The 16,567-nt window shown below is 45.5% G+C and overlaps 1 protein-coding gene across 4 annotated transcripts in view; it reads right to left on the bottom strand.

Annotated features, from left to right (window-relative positions):
- Nucleotides 1-308: 308 nt before the first annotated feature.
- The window catches only part of GNPAT (glyceronephosphate O-acyltransferase), a 33,113-nt gene continuing 16,854 nt past the window's right edge, over nt 309-16,567 (bottom strand). For all 4 annotated transcript variants that reach the window (XM_049645017.1, XM_049645019.1, XM_049645018.1 and 1 more), the window contains 13 exons: nt 15,082-15,211; nt 13,815-13,942; nt 13,278-13,353; nt 12,869-13,020; nt 12,601-12,731; nt 10,842-11,065; nt 7,094-7,336; nt 5,678-5,757; nt 4,476-4,616; nt 3,286-3,385; nt 3,113-3,206; nt 2,429-2,490; nt 309-621 (listed from right to left, as the gene is read on the bottom strand). In XM_049645017.1, coding sequence (XP_049500974.1) covers nt 578-621; nt 2,429-2,490; nt 3,113-3,206; nt 3,286-3,385; nt 4,476-4,616; nt 5,678-5,757; nt 7,094-7,336; nt 10,842-11,065; nt 12,601-12,731; nt 12,869-13,020; nt 13,278-13,353; nt 13,815-13,942; nt 15,082-15,211 — 1,605 coding nt within the window. In that variant the 3' untranslated portion in view covers nt 309-577. The remainder of the gene's footprint in view (nt 622-2,428; nt 2,491-3,112; nt 3,207-3,285; nt 3,386-4,475; nt 4,617-5,677; nt 5,758-7,093; nt 7,337-10,841; nt 11,066-12,600; nt 12,732-12,868; nt 13,021-13,277; nt 13,354-13,814; nt 13,943-15,081; nt 15,212-16,567) is intronic.

Genomic DNA, 16,567 nt, shown 5'->3' on the forward strand with positions numbered 1-16,567 from the left:
TTCTCCTGGATTCTTAAGCCTATTTATGATCAATCACATAACGTCTCTTTGTTGCACGTACTTTCTCCAATGCAGCTTTATTGCTTAAGGCCCCCGGGCGGCAAGCTTTCATGTAAGCTGGCTGATTTATCACACACCTCCATCAAACTGGTACTTGTTTGACGCCACGTGAGGTGAAGGAAGCCACAGGAAATACAGGTGTGCCACTTCCGACAGCCACCGCCTTTCGCGCTGATGTCACACTGTAATTCAACAAGTCGGTGTGAATGTTTAATACATGTAACAAGTTAGTGAAATAGGAGCTGGGCTTTGTTTTTCCAAACATGTTTCCAAAAGACTGTTTTATTTTAAAACACACACAGAGTCGGACACAGATGCCTTTTTAACCGTCACGGTGGAGAGAGTTACACTGATTGCTTACAGCGGCTACCTCTTCCTCTCTGCTGAGCCCATGGCTCTCACGTCTCGTGAAGCACGAGCAGATGACTCTCTTCCTTCACACCACTGCTTGCTGGAATAAGAGTCCTCAGATGACAGCAATTATGTGACCACATTTCGCATAACTGTTTGGCAATTATTAAAGTTTTGCAGTTGCCAGCTTTCCTAGGGGTATCTTACAACCTAAGGAAAAAAAACCAGCTCATGAAATGACCTTGAGTTTGCCCATCCCCATACAGCTGTTTAAGCCTGACACCTGTGTGGTTTCACAGGCTGACAAAGCCCCGATGGAGACACCTGACTGTCCGCAGGGGAAGCAGCAGCCCCTCCCCCGCTCTACTCCCACCCCCGCCCCACTGGCCAGGCCCAGAGCCAGGATTAGAACCCAGTCTGCTTTCTGAACTTCCAGCCTCCTATGTTCTAGTACATCCACACCCACGTTACATTTGCCATCCATGATTAAGAAACCCATTCCGTCATCCTCACTGAATGAGGGTTTTATTTAGGGTTTGTTTTGGTTATACGCACCTCTTACCAAACTCAAAGGTTGCATGTTCTGAGACTGCAGACAGAATATGACAGAAGACTGGGATTTCATCGTTCATATTTTCTTCAGCAAGAAACTAGCATTTCCACCTTCGCTATTTATGTCAACCATTCCTTTGTCCGTCTACCCTTTCTCTTCAACCCTTCTCTGTCAGCCACACGCCCCGTCCTGGTTTTCCCTTCATCCTGGCAGACACCTGCCTAAAGCTCTTTCATGTAGGTTTGACAAATGTACTGAATTTCATGTAGGGGTACAAAACTGCTACTTGTAAGAATATCCACTCAACGATGTAGTGCTTATTCAATATAATCGGCAGACAAGTATTTTTTTTCAGATGCTAACACTCTCCCCTTCTAAAACTATCCCATCATTCCTATGAGAAAATGTTTGCTATCTCCTCTGACCTTTAGATCTCTTTGCTTATATCCACACTCTCAACTCTCTTTGCATACCATAAACAAATGACCCTGCCTTTCTGGACTGGATTATTTGTTGATAAGCCAATGGCATCTGGAGAAGAGTAAGGCTGGATTATTCTCCCAAGGAGGTGCTATCGGCCCCAATTCTGAGTTCAGAAAGTCTATATGCTGTGAACACTGACCCCAACCCTTTACCGGGGAAAGAAGGGATCCAAGAGTAGACAGGGAGAAAATGAATCCAAGGACTCAGATGAGAGGTATTTTCTCCATGTCCGATAAGATTGGATGTGAAGGGTCCAGATCTCAGACCCTGATTAATTATGCTAGAAGCTGATAATTTTTTTTTTTAACGTGTATTTATTTTAGAGAGAGAGAGCATGAGCAGGGGAGGGACATAGAGAGGGAGACAGAAGATCCAAAGTAGGCTCTATGTTCACAGCAGCGAGCCCAATGTGGGGCTTGAACTCACGAACCAGGAGATAATGACCTGAGCTGAAGTTGGACGCTCAACCGAGTCACCCAGGTGTCCCTGAGGCCGATAATTTTTTAATTTAATGAAAAAAATTTTAAGTAGGCTCCATGTGGGGCTTGAACTCATGAGCCCTGAGATTAAGATCCGAGCTGAGATCAAGAGTCGGACAATTAACCGAGCCACTCAGCTGCCCCATATAATTTCTTTTTAAGGTTTTGTTTTCAAGTAATCTCTACACCTAGTGTGGGGCTCAAACTCAAACTCTGAGATCAAGAATTGCACGCTCCACCTACTGAGCCAGCCAGGCGTCCCTAGAAGCTGATAGTTGTTATGTTGTGAGGAGACTGCCCATTTTATACTTGCTGTGTGTTCTCTGCACTTTGTCCTCACTTCCCTTTGGAAAAACCTAGATAATATAAATAGTTCTCTTTATATTAAAACTCTACTGTTGTTCATTTTGATGAAGTCTCTGGTGCCACAGTATACTTTCTTGTTTTACTGTATGGTGATAAATACAATGTGAAACCACATATGTCACTAAACTGTACTTACCAAGCATTTCTTCTAATTTTGTCGCGGCAGGTTCATTCACATTAAATACACTGTGACTATTTCTAGGGGAAGAAAATGCAAAAAACTCATCGCATAAACTTGGGTGGGGGGAAGTCAATGTTCATTATTTATACAGTAAGACTACTTTTCTTTTGTTTTCAAGTTTATTTTATTTTTTAGTAGTAATCTGTACACCCAGTGTGGGGCTCGAACTCACGACCCTGAGATCAAAAGTTGAATGTTCCACCGACTGAGCCAGCCAGCCGTCCCTAAGCTTGACCGCTCTTACCTTCATTCACTCAGAAGAGGAAACATCTAACGATCTGCACATACACGTATGTATTTAGGTATTGCACGTGGGCATATACAAGTGTATGCATGCACACACACTCTACTGTGCTCCCCCAAAATCTTTCTTATAATTAATCTATAAATTTCAATATTCAGTCAAAGCCAAACTGCTGGCCTAAAACACTTTTTTTGCTTCAGTATCATTTTTCTTCATATCCACATAAAATTTGCACAGTAACTCATACTGACGTGACCCATCAGCAGATGGGTGAGGGAGGTACGGTATAATGTTTACAGATCATCTGTTTCTACGACTTTGTCTGGATTCGGGGCTCAATTGTCATTAGCCGTCGCCACCCCTTCAGCACCCATGCGGTCCCACGCAGTACTTACACTTTCTTCTTCTCTACCACACCTAGCCTCACAAAAGCTGCTAAGGCATTTTTCTGTACATCGGAAGACAATACGTCGTAACACTGCGAGGCACCTGGGACAGAGAAAGAAGTGAGTGGACCACTTCTTGTTTTCAACCACAGGAAATCACCACCCACAGGGGTGTGACTGACCTTGATCAAGAAGCTCACTGGTGAATTTTCTAACTGCATCCAAGTACTGTTTCTCAGTGAAGTCTTCTTCTTCTTCGTGCAAGAGGTATTTGCAAATTATCTGGTTTTAACAGAAAGAGAAAAAGGCAGCCAAATACAATAGGACAGCCAGTAACGGGATAGTGCCCCTCGTCACAGAAAGATACTTTATGTAAGAGCAGAATAAATGCCCTCCAAGGTTTGGGCACAGAAAAGCCACAGAATTCTTGGGTCCCTCTTGAGCTCATATCACTGCTTATAGTTAGAAAAAAGAGTTTGAAATAGTAGTGACATTTATTAAAATACAATTTCTCACTTTGATGGGTTGCAAATTAAGTGAATCACCATCAGCTTAACAGATCTTACACTGCTTAGGAAGAGAGGACCGAAAGTTTTGCAACTGTTTTTTCTCTAAAAACACCTAATAGGCCCCAAATGCTTGATGGCTTCTAGCACAGAAAGGTGCTTTGAGATAGAAGGAGCATTTATCATTTATCTACTAAGTGCCAGACTTTGTACAAGAACTATCTCATAGGCCACAGCGCCACTCTGCCAGGAGGTCAGTCCCGGGCGCCTCTAACCGGTGCACAGAGCTCAGAAACAGAGCCCTCTTCTTGCAAATATGTACAGTCCCTTGAGAGCTTCCACTGCAAACTCCCCTTCTCCCTTTGAATCCTGGCACAGTTCTTGCTGGGCATATAGACCCTCCCCCCTCTCGAAGCACTCCTAGAGCTCTGACACACTCTTTCTGATACTTGCACCCCAACCTTTCCTTTCCCTTCCAGCATCAGCCTTTAGTGATAGAAATAATTTCTGTATAGAAATTCTGATAGAAATGACTTTCTGCATCATTCAAATCTTGCATTTACTGCGCGCCTACGATGTATCAAACACCTTGCTACGTGCTACGAAAACAGCTGTTAAGATACAGCATGACAGTGCTTGGGTGTAAGTGTAATTATGTGGCGTCATAAAGCTGCTACCCTCTGGGGTCTGAGAGGGTGAATCACCTGAGAGGTGAATCTTTCACCCTATTGATCAATCTCCCTACTGTTCCACCATTCACCTGGGGGAGACCCTTGCCCTTGGGACCAGAAGGAAGTACAGGCTGGGGGGATCTTAGTTGTACCAGATATGGGAGGATGAAGCAGAACTTCCCAAGAGTTACATACCTGATAAGATTCCACAAAAGGTTTAAAGAGGCCTATTAAAAATTCTAAGACAGGATTTCCTTTCGGGGTGACTAGGATGTCCCTTGTTGTCACTTGTATTGTCTCACTTTTACAGAGCAGGTAACAGCCTTCTTCAAAGTCCTGGTAAGGAAGAGGAGAAGACAGAGTGCGTCCACTAATTTAGGTCAACGGGGACACTGAGAGAACACCAGTTAATTCCACAACCCTTCCGGAAGGTTCCGGTCGTTAGCAGCCAGAGAAGCGTGTGTGCTAACACACAAAATGCGGAACCTCAAACAGCAAACACACAGAAGATTTATAACCCTTAGAAATCACGACCCGGGGGATGGATTTTCTCACTCTGCATGGCTACACTCCTTACATTCCAACAGGAAGGACATCCAGCAGGTCCTCAAAATATGTGGGGTTATGCTTATGCTCAAAATCTGCTGCCCTCATTTTCAACTGAGGAAAACCTGTGCTCCCTGGCACAGCATACAGAAACCTAACTACTTGCCATCCTGGTACACCGCCCGCCGCGGCAAACCAGCGGGCCAGCAAACTACCGGGAATCCGGGAGCCCGATTCCTCATGAGCTGTCTATACCACTGGGTAACACTACTGCTCGCCAATCTCAAAGCAAGAGGCCCGACCATTCCAATAAGTTGTTAACGGGAAAATGTGTGGCAGTCGGTAAATTTTAAGTTTATTTATTTATTTTGAGAGAGAGAGTGAGCCCGAGAGCCAGACAGAGCGAGTGGGGGAGGGGCAGAGAGAAAGGAGACCTAGAATTCCAAGCAGGCTCCATGCTTGCCAGCACGGAGCCCAACATGGGGTTCAAACTCACGAAACTGCAAGATCATCACCTGAGCCTAAACCAAGAGTTGGACGCTTAATGAACCAAACCACCCAGGTGCCCCTGCTGGTTGGTACATTTTTAACAAAACGGTGTTGATTTATTTACAGTGGCTGCACTGAAGGTTGAAAGAAAGACTCTCTTTTCACCGAATAAGCCCTACATTACTGATTAAACTTGACCAAGAACCAAAACAGAGCTTGCTGAGCTGTGAGTGTCCAAGTGTCTCTTTAATTCTGCCAAATGAAGCCTTGGAGAAAGGGAGGTCACACTCGTGGATGCAAGCCTACCATTTCCAGAACTCACACTGCGAACACACTTGGGCTCTTCGGCTGTAAGGATTTACCTTGACTGTGTTTCCTGGAAGGAAGATGAACTCATCTGAAAAAACACTGACCAGGAAGCGAAAGCAACCGTAGACATCCTCTGGAAATAAATTAATTACATCAAATTACAACATTGCTTTTGAAGGGAGTACCAAGAGGTCCTTGACTTTCCAAAATGCACTGCTTCAAAGGCATGTTATTCAAAGCCAGGGACAAGAATTAGGGCCCCCAAAGGAAGCTATAACCAATCCAAATTTTACGTACAGAACAAACTATAGTTTAGCAGTTTCAATATTGAATCTTAATCACAACTAGGCCTCAAACCAGTCAGTTTGGTGACGAACAAGATGCCACATTTCTTGGACGCAAGGGTCCTTCACTTTCTCCTGCCCATGGTTCCTTAGTAGAGACGGAAAGCAATGACTTACTTCAGTCCCTTCTCTATTCATATTTCCTGCTGTCTTTACTGTATCTTTAGCACTAGAAGACACTAGCACACAGTAGAAAATGCGGATTCTCCAGACACGTAGGTCTACCTCGCCCATCAACCACAGAGCCTTCTTCATTTTTCTGACATATGCTATGAACTTCTCATTAGAAGAATATACAGACGCATGGACAGGAAATGTTGCCTCCAATTTCAGGGTGTCCCCAACACTCTAGAAGACCATGCATGTGATCCTCAGTTGTGAATGAATTTCAATGTAAGAAACCTCAGATCAAGATTTGAGTTTCCTGGGTCTTGAACTAAACTGTCTGACTTCTCTCCAGGGCCATTTCCCCATCCACAAAATGAGGGCATGGACACAGGACCTGTGAGGTTCATTCCAATGCAGGTCTATGGTTGGCACTGATAATTCTTTCTTTGGAGCTTTGAAAAACAAAAACAAGCACAGCAATGTGTGGGCCACAGTCCAGACCCACTGAATCAGAATGGGGCTCGCCCTTAGTAATTCCAGCATAGCCTGGGTAGAAAACCCCTGACCTCGACTACAGGTTCCGGTGGACAAAAACGGTTTTATTCATTGTTTACACTCCTCATCGCCACTGGGACGCTACTGGGTGTCTAGTAAGCACTCCTGCGCTGCTGGATTGTTGTGCCCATGCTGACCGGGACAAGGACAGCCGTGCTCTAGTCCCAGAACCTTCCTTAGGTGATTAGGTACCTTTCCAGGCCTCACTTCCCTTACTTATAAATGGAGAGGTTTAGGTTAGATGATTTCTTAGGTCCCTTTCAACTCCCAAATGTTAAGTGGATGGCCATGTATTTAGGGAACAAGCCTAGCTTCTTCTGAGTACACAGGGCCCCTTCTTTGATGGTGTCTGGGACGCACACGTGTGGCTGAGCGTGATAAGGCTTCAAATGCTGCTCCCTGTATACGGAGCTGAACGGCCAGGTCTCTTCTAAAGTTCAAGACCACATTCCCGAAAGTTACCTTTCCGCAACCCGGGGGTCATGTGCAGTGCCATGGCTACTAAGGAAGGGCGGACAAAAATGTTGAGCAACTGGTTCCTGTAAGCTGAGCACATGAGGAGAGTGATATGCTGGAAGAGAAGCCCATGGACCACTTCTGAGTCTCCGGAGTCCACATTCAGAACCACCTGGTCTTTGACAAGGCTGGCGATGTTGGAATGCAGAAGAAGGTTGGACTGGATAACTTCTTCAGCAGCTTCATTATCTACACACAAAGACAATGCGTTCAGGCAGCAAAGAAATGGGATGGGTTCCCTGATGGGAGTCTTAGGCCAGTGTATGCATCAACGTTAGGGACCTGACAGATTTACTTTCAAGCGCCAGGTTCTGGTTTTAGGCTCTACCAACTGAAGTAGTGATACCCTACGTGAAAGATACCTATTTCTTTCTCTCTTTCTTTTTTAAGTAATCTCTATGCCCAACGTGGGGCTCAAACTCACAATCCTGAGATCAAGTGTCACATGCTGTTCCCACTGAGCCAGCCAGGTGCCCCTGTGAAGGGTATTTTCTAAAAGCAGTATAAACTCTGAGGACAGTTAATGCACTTTCTTATCTACCCCTAAATTGTCAGCCACTCTGAAATGCATACCAATTCCCAGTCTAAAAACCAACACTTCCTCAGGAACCAAGGGTATCCAGAGTTTTGTAATAGCAAGTTACAGGATAAGAAAATCACATGCATGTGAATTCACAAAATACTAAGAAGGCTCATGATGAAAACATACTTCACACACACACACACACCCCTTGCTTAGACCAATTAATTCCAAGATGGCAAGAATATTGCTTTGCAACTTTGCTGGTGAACAAAGGGTAATCCCAGAGGCACTCCCCTAGCACCAGGCTTCCCTGGGCACAGGCAGACGCTGAGGAGGTTTTCTGGTTTTTTCACATCGGAGAAAACTAAAGAACTGAGCCCCTAACAGATGCTGGTAACTTACCACCTGACACTATGCTGGCCTAGAGAAGGCCAAGAAGTTAGTATTACAGAAGCATAAGGAAGAGATGGTGATATTTAACCAACATTCATGGCAAGGGAAATCATTTTACTGTTTCCCTGAGCCAAAGAGCTGGTTGCCGGGTATGTAGCCAGGCACACTGGTCAAGCTGGGCAAAGTCTGCTGATGCTTTGTGGAAGAGACAACTAAGGGGCGTGGGGTTTCCTTCTGGACTCGATCACGTCGCTCTAGATGCACATGTCTTGTCTCCGCTTGCTCAAGGTAATGACATATGGTAATGTTATATACATGATACGACATGGCATAATGATACATGTATCATGAAGACCTCTTGATAGGAGAATGCTTAGGAATACGTGGTAAGTGGAGTAAGGAAGAAAAAAGGAACTGAACGGATATACCACATTCTGAATCGGAAATCATATTTAATCACTCTGTTACTGTTACCTAGATACCAACAGACTCTCACTCTATAATAACAAGTTATTTTAGTTGCTGAATAGATACTCTTAGTTACAGACTGGCCTACTTCTTCCATCTTGAGAAAACAAAAACGCTTGGAAAGACAGGTGCCTAGGTTTTCACATGCTCCTGGGCCAAGTAGGAGTCAGCACTTTACCTATGCTTTTCTCATGATTTTCTACCTGAAGCACACTCAGCGTGTCCTTTGCCGCCCACGGGAACATGTGTCTGACTCATCTTTGTTTCCCTGCTGGTGACCACTTCTGCTGGCAGTTCTGCCTAAACACCTCATAGCCCCACCTCAGCTCTGCCATTGTCTCGTTCAGGCTCCTTCCCTTCCCATTCATGTGGCCCAGCTTGAAAACGGACACTGGTTGTTTTCTACAGTTGTTTGCAGTCATGTTCCCCTGCTTAAAATCCTCGACTGTGGGGTGCCTGGGTGGCTCAGTTGGTGAAGTGTCCAGCTCTTGATTTCAGCTCAGGTCGTGATCTCACTGTTCGTGGGTTCAAGCCCTACGTCGGGCTCTGTGCTGACAGCATGGAGTCTGCTTGGGATTCTCTCTCTCTCTCTCTCTCTCTCTCTCTCTCTCTCTCTTTCTCTCTCTCAAAAATAAATTAAGGGGCGACCAGGTAGCTTAGTCAGTTAAGTGTCCGATCTTGGCTCAGGTGATATCTCACGGTTCGTGAGCTTGAGCCCCGCATTCGGCTCTCTGCTGTCAGCACAGAGCTTGCTTCCGATCCTCTGTCTCCCTCTCTCTCTGCCCCTTTCCCACGCTCTCTCTCTCCAAAATAAATAAACATAAAAAAATAAATAAACTTAAAAAAAAAAATCTGCGATTGAGTCCCGTAAACTACAGCTTCCAGTCCAGATCCCCCAGGCAGCAGGCCCAGCTAATCCAGCCTGTGTCCACATCTTTACCTTCCATCATCCCTCTCCCAGAGCCAACACTGTAAGCTCACCCACCCACCTGCAGGCCAGCATTACCATGATGCGGTGCTGTTGCACCATTTCACATTTCCCAATCCCTACGTTAGCAATCCCTTGCCCGCTCGTCTTTCAGAATGGCTCCTGCTTTTCCATCAAGATAGGTTCAAAAGTCATTTCTATGAAACCTTCCCCGAGCGTGGCCCTTCCCTACACAGGGGTCTCAGCAACGCTCTGCGGTCCATTCAAAGTTCTTTGTGTGTGTTTCGCTGGCCCCGCTTCACTAGATGCCCCGCCCCTGCCTTCCACACGCCAGGAGGACGTCCCACACAGGGGTTGCGCCTTGTTCTCTCCGGCCTCTGGGTAGTTCCCAGCACCCACCAGGCACTCAAGAGGTTTAATGAGTGACCAGTGGGGAGCTATGAACGGATTACATTTCCAACTGTGGTCTCGCAATTTTGACTCAAAGAGATTGGAAACAGCTAAAGCTAACACTTGGCACACACGTCCCAAACTCCCGGCGAAGTATTTATAACGCCAATGAGGGCTTTATAAAGTTGTCATTTTCCGAGAATCGTATAAAGGTCCACGAGACTGGCCCTTTGGTCCTTTTGATGGGGTGAAGCGAATGGGCTGCAAATCTAATGTGGTTTAAAACGAGGTGGGTGTATTACACCGACGATGGTGAGCAGTGAGTAATGCGTAGAACTGTCCAATCAAGGCTGCACACCTGAAACAAAACACGTGACGCTAACTTTTTTTTTAAAAAAAAAAAAAAAAAAAAAAAAACCCAAAAAAAAAACCTTTGAAAAAATAAAAATAACAAGAAGTGGGTACGGAGGGAGGAATATGCGGAGGAAATAAGATTCATCCGCTCTCCACCCTGCTAGGTGCCAAGGAGGCAGCATTTTAATTGACATACCCAGAGTCTCATAGGAAGAAGGGACACATAAGCAATTGTTCTCAAATAATCAACATACTGTATTCAGTGTCCCCCAGTGATAAAAACAAATGACGTTTTCTTTCTGTCTGGGGCGCGTGGGTGGCTCAGTCAGTTAAGCATTGACTCTTGATTCGGCTCAGGTCATGATCTCACAGTTTGTGAGTTCAAGTCCCTCATAGGGCTCTGTGCTGAGCCTGTGGAGCTGGCTTGAGATTCTCTCTCTCTCCCCCTCTCTGCCCCTCCCCTACTTGCTCTCTCTCGCTCTCAAAATAAATAAATAAACTTAAAAAAAAAGTTTTCTTTCTCTCTGAGCAAAGCTTTGCTCGGTGTCCTGTGTAGGTGTTTCATGTCTAGGTGACAGCTTTTCCAAATTAAGAAACAAAAAGCAAGCACGCTCCTCACATACATCTCACATACGTACCGGGCCAGGTGAGAAACCCCCCGAAGGTCTGCGTTAAGCTTTTCAGCCATAAAGTCTTCTCCACCAGAGCGTCAAAGTCCATGGAAGGCTGGTTCTGAAGCAGAACAGCAGCCATGAGGGCCCACGGGCTCAGAACCAGGTTTTGAATTTGCAGAAGCTGCATTTTATAGGCAACTTCAGTGACAAAGGCATGCATGTCCTTTGACTGTTTCTGAGGGATATACCTATAAGGAAGAACAGGGAACAACAAATTACAGTTTTGCTACCCACACTGATGTGAATGGTGGGGGAGGGGAACGGGAGAAGGCAGACCCTTTAGAAGGCTTCTCATTCTTTCTGCCAACCGAATTCTCTCAGGTCACAGTGCAAGAATATACTTTCACTGTGGTGTAATCTGTCCCTCTGTGTCTACGGTATGCTCTTGAGGGGTGATAAAATACACTCAGGGGGACACAGTCCTATTCTTCCTGGTTCCAGGCAAAACAAATTCTGTTGTTTTATAACTAGGATGTATCACTTCCTCTGAAACCTGATGCCTCCCCCAGTGGACTGAACTACTCTGCCCTCTCAGAATTCGCTCGCTGCCCTTTGAACACCTCTCTCACAGAACACACCAGCTTACGTGGAAACTGCTCATGCCTGCCCTGGATGGGCTACCCAGCTTGCCTGACTGCTACGCTGCTCTGCTGAGCAGCTCACAATCCTCGCCTGACAGATTCTCCAGGCACGGATCGCCAAACTTGGCATCAAATATCAGGAACCTATACAGGACAGGCTGAAGCAGGGACAGGCACAGGACCTGAGAGTGTCCACACCGTAAGGTGGCTTAATGGGAAAGCTAGAGCCAGTGAGGGCACCGCATCCTACGTATCCGAGATCTACGGCGTGAAGCCTGTGGCAGCATAAGGCTACCATCTGCTTGATCGCCAGCGAGGCCGCTAGTGAGGCACTCCAGCTGCCGTGGAACCATTGGCGCTACGGATGAATTACGAATGATGATGTGGTCATGTGAAGCCTGTCTGAGCAGGTGGTTTCTGTCTCCCTTACTTCCCCATGTGTATTTCTCTAAATTAAGAAAATCCAAAGGTGTATCTGCACCTGCATCCTGAAAGAACCATAAAACAATAACCTGTTTTTAAAAAATTACTTGAGAGAGAGAGAGAGAGAGAGAGAGAGAGAGAGGGAGGGAGGGAGGGAGAGCATGCGAGAGTGGGGGAGAGGGGCAGAGGGGAAGGGGGAAGGACAGAGAGAGAATGCCAAGTAGGCTCCACGCTCAGTGCAGAGCCCGACGGTGGGGCCTGATCCCACGGCCCAGGGACCACGATCTGAGCCAAAATCCAGAGTAGCGTGCTCTACCAACTGAGCCACATGGGCGCCCCAAAACTATAACCTTCTTGAGGACTGGGACTCACCGCCATTCATTCTGACGACATAATCCTTTCTAGGATTAACCACACTTTGGCCGACCTACCAATAGTGCTCAACGATTCCCACACACGCAGTACGGGCAGCGCACTGCACACTGTGGTGTAGCGTAGGCGGTAGGGCACTGGCTCCCCTGAGAATGAGCACTGACCTTGCCTATTTGACACACGTATCCTGCAAACGTAATTCTTTAATTGAAGCTTTCTGCTCCTCTGATACGTCATCTCGGATAACTAAGTTGCAGTCCTAGAAGGGGTCAACTCAAGAATCACAACTACCCTTCCAGATTTTCATCCTAATCTCTATGTCAGTTATGAAAACACAGGACTTGCACCTTGGAATCAAGTTATACGGACTCCGACTCATCCTTCCAGCTGCCAGAGATCGAAGTGACACAGGGTCTCCGAAGTACACGTGGATATTTCCAAAATTTTCAGAGAGAATCTTCCTGGCTTTCAACAATCCCTAGTGGCGTCACGACAGGGGAAATGGGGATAAACAGGAGTAAGTTCAGAAAGGAGTTGGTGTATAAATGAGCATTTTCTTTGAATTCAAGTAAAATCAAATTCAAATAAAAGTTTGGTTGTCCTAAATTTACGCACAGTTGTGGACTCCTTTGGCTTAGGCACCCCCAGAAGCTCATACGCATAAAGAGTTTCTTCCAATATCTTGTCGTAACTGATGCTAACTGGAACAAGGTACGTATCAAAAACTTCTCTTTTAAAAAATGGTTCCATCACAATATTCAGAAGACCTGTAAACAGGGAGAAAGGGTTTTCCAGGTGTATTGAAAAGTGGAGTAAACAAGGGGACACAAACAGGAAAACCCTGAAGTGCACAATAGATACTAAGCCCATAAATAGAAACAGTTACAACTTAAACAGTTAGGCTTAAAAAAGAAAGAATACCTTGCCCCCCCCCCAAAAAAAAAGTGCCAAGCTCTATCCAGTAGCTGTGACCACACCACATCTTCTGGATTTGTATTCTTCCTTCAGTCTCTAAAGGACCTACCAAATTTTGGAGTCAGTGTCTTGGCAGAGCGACTTCTTGTCCCTTCGAGGAAAAATTCAACAGGAGCATAACCACTCTTTAAAGAGAAAACAGAAACAAAAACAAAACACAAAATCCATTGCCTAGTCTCAGAGTGAGAAATGCTTTTTCCCCATACCCAAACCATTTATTTATATATTATATATATATGTAATATATATTTATTAAATATAATTTTAAAATATAATTATTAAACATAATTATTAAATGTAATTTATCGTCAGATTGCCTCCATACAACCACCCAATGCTCATCCCAACAGGTGCCCTTCTTTTGATTCCTTCCCCCAGGCTCCCGACCCCCCACGTCCAGCCTTTGGAACCAACACTGTGCACGTGCAGGGCGCAGGGGCAAAGCACAGGCGAGAGGGCCGCAGGTCACACAGGCTGCGGAGGTCATGTGCGTTCCTGCAGCGGGACGAGTGGCTGAGCGTTCGGGAAGGAGGAATTTAAGCTCCTCCAGCAAGCTCGAAAGTACTCGGGAATTATCTGCATTTACCCGTAGCATGGTTTTCACGTATTCAGAGAACACGGCCCAGTAAAGTTTATTGCCACCAAAGGTGCGTCGCATGAAAAAGGCACCCGACATCCGCAGCAGCTCACTGACCATTTTCATTCCGAGGAAGTCTAGGAAATAAATACAGAAGGGGATCATCTTTTTTTGCAGGTCTTGGAACTTTCCATAAATACCTCAACTCACATTCTATGAAGAAAGATTTTGTGTGTGGAAAACACCACTATGATATTAATAATTACACTTCCCAGGGCGCCTGGGTGGCTCAGTCGGTTAAGCAACTGACTTTGGCTCAGGTCATGATCTCGCGGTTCATGAGTTCAAGCCCCGCATCGGGCTCTGTGCTGACAGCTCAGAGCCTGGAGCCTGCTTCAGATTCTGTGTCTCCCTCTTTCTCTGGCCCTTCCCCTCTTGAGCTCTGTCTCTCTCTTTCTCTCTCTCTCTCAAAAAATAAACATTAAAAAAACAATTAAAAAAAAATAATTACACTTCCCGACATGAACATCCGTTAAGGACCTCTAACAGTCTGATGGGAGAGGAGGGGCCGTGTGGGCAGGCCAGCTGGGAGGCTACCTCGAGGGCCACCGGGCGCCTTGGCGTTTACGGCCAGACCCACCAGAGACCGTGGCCTCAGTGGGCAAGTGGCCAGCTCAATGATGTCATCATGCCGAGGTCTTCAGTTAGGACTGCTGCCAACCTGGATGACAGACCAGCACATGTGGTCCATGCTGGACAGCTGTCCAGAGCGACTTTCTTTTTCTTTTTGTTATCCACCTTTCTTTTTTTACCCGGCCTTCTCTGAGTGGCACAGAATAAATCCACCAAGTCCCGGATGAGAGGAAGAGTTCTATCATCAGTTTAAAAACCCTCCTTCTTTCCATTTTCCTTACTTTTCAAATAACTCCCTCACATGTCTGTACAGATGAAAATGCTTTTAAAGTACTTAAGTCCCTGGCTGTTTTTACCTTACTGTTTACTGCATTTATTAACCAAGGTGTATTCTTGAATCCCAACTTTCCTGGCTACCTCAAAAGGGAGGTGATAAACAATTATTTGCTTTAGCAATCCTGCTTTTGGGAATCAGTCCTACAGAAGTAAAAACACTCATATAAAAATAAGTAAAACTGAAATGGAAGAAGGGACAGGGTATTTTCACCATCATCTTCAAACACCTCAGTAACTATTAAAATCGCTTTGGTGAGAATTTTTTATTTTTGTAATTAAAATAAAAACCGGGGGAAACAATACGTACCCATTCCTGCCGCTATGACTGGTACAGGTAAATCATAGTTGTATAAGAGAAAAGACAACATCAGAAAGTCAATGTAACTTCGATGACTGGGCAGCAGAACAACCGGGTGCTCCTGGATAGCTCGCTGTAGCTTTAAAACAAATGTTCCCTTTTGAATCATTTCAGTTTTCATATTATTAAAATCACATGCCACATCAGAACAGGAAGAATGTGTATATGTACAGAGGGAACACTAAGGATAACAAGGTCTTTCTGCCTCCCCTGCTACATACAGAATCCCCTACTACATTTCAGAGTTTTACAGAAATAAGCACACATGATGCAAGAACATTAAAAATGTAAATTGCATAGAAAATAATAATAATAGTGATAAACACTAACATATCAGCGGGGCACCACATTAAGCATTTCACATATGAAGCATTTTACACGCATTGTTTAATTCCACATATTTGTAAAGAAGGCCTAAGCATTAGGTTCCTCATTTGCGACGTGGTGATGCATCTGATCGATGGCCGGGCTGGGGATACAACTGAAATCAGTCTGAATTAAAAAGTCAGCTAGGGGCGCCTGAGTGGCTCAGTTGGTTAAGCGGCCAACTTCGGCTCAGGTCATGATCTCGCGGTCCGTGAGTTCGAGCCCCGCGTCGGGCTCTGTGCTGACAGCTCAGAGCCTGGAGCCTGTTTCAGATTCTGTGTCTTTCTCTCTCTGACCCTCCCCCATTCATGCTCTGTCTCTCTCTGTCTCAAAAATAAATAAACGTTAAAAAAAAAAAAAAAAAAAGTCAGCTAGCTGTCAGGGCACCTGGGAGGCTCAGCTGGTTAAGTGTCTGACGCTTGATTTCAGCTCAGGTCATGAGCTCTCCTTTGGGGAGAATGAGCCCTGCCTTGGGCTCCGTGCTGACAGCGTAGAGCCTGCTTGGGATTCTCCCTCCGCCCCCCTCTCTGCTCCTACCCCACTCACACGGGTGCGCTCTCTCTCAAAAAATAAACTTAAAAAAAAAAAAGGTCAGCTGTTACCCACTGTGCTAGACTGATTGTGTGTATAAGAGGGAACAAAGCTTCTCTCGGGTCGATTAATGAAAACAAATCTGAATTAGCAGGATAAATGAGAGGTACGGTATTTCTCTATACACTGGACTGGCTGCAGGAAGAATGGGAGCCCTGCAGTTAGAAGGAATTTGAGCCTCCAGATATATTTTGTAGGCTGTCAAGATACCTCAAATACATTCACCGTATCAGTGTGTTATCTGTTTTTCTTTTCTTTTCTTTTTTAATCTAACTATAATTCGCCAAGGCAAGGTAATGTGTGATCAGTTAAGAAGACATGGCCAGGGGCGCCTGGGTGGCTCAGTCGGTTAAGCATCTGACTTTGGCTCAGGTCATGATCTCACGGTTTGTGAGTTCGAGCCCCACATCGGGCTCTGTGCTGACAGTTCAGCCTCGAGGCTGCTTCGGATTCTGTGTGTCTCCCTCTCTCTCTGCCC

Source organism: Panthera uncia, chromosome D2 (genome assembly GCF_023721935.1).
Source record: "Panthera uncia isolate 11264 chromosome D2, Puncia_PCG_1.0, whole genome shotgun sequence".
Taxonomy (NCBI): Eukaryota; Metazoa; Chordata; class Mammalia; order Carnivora; family Felidae; genus Panthera; species Panthera uncia.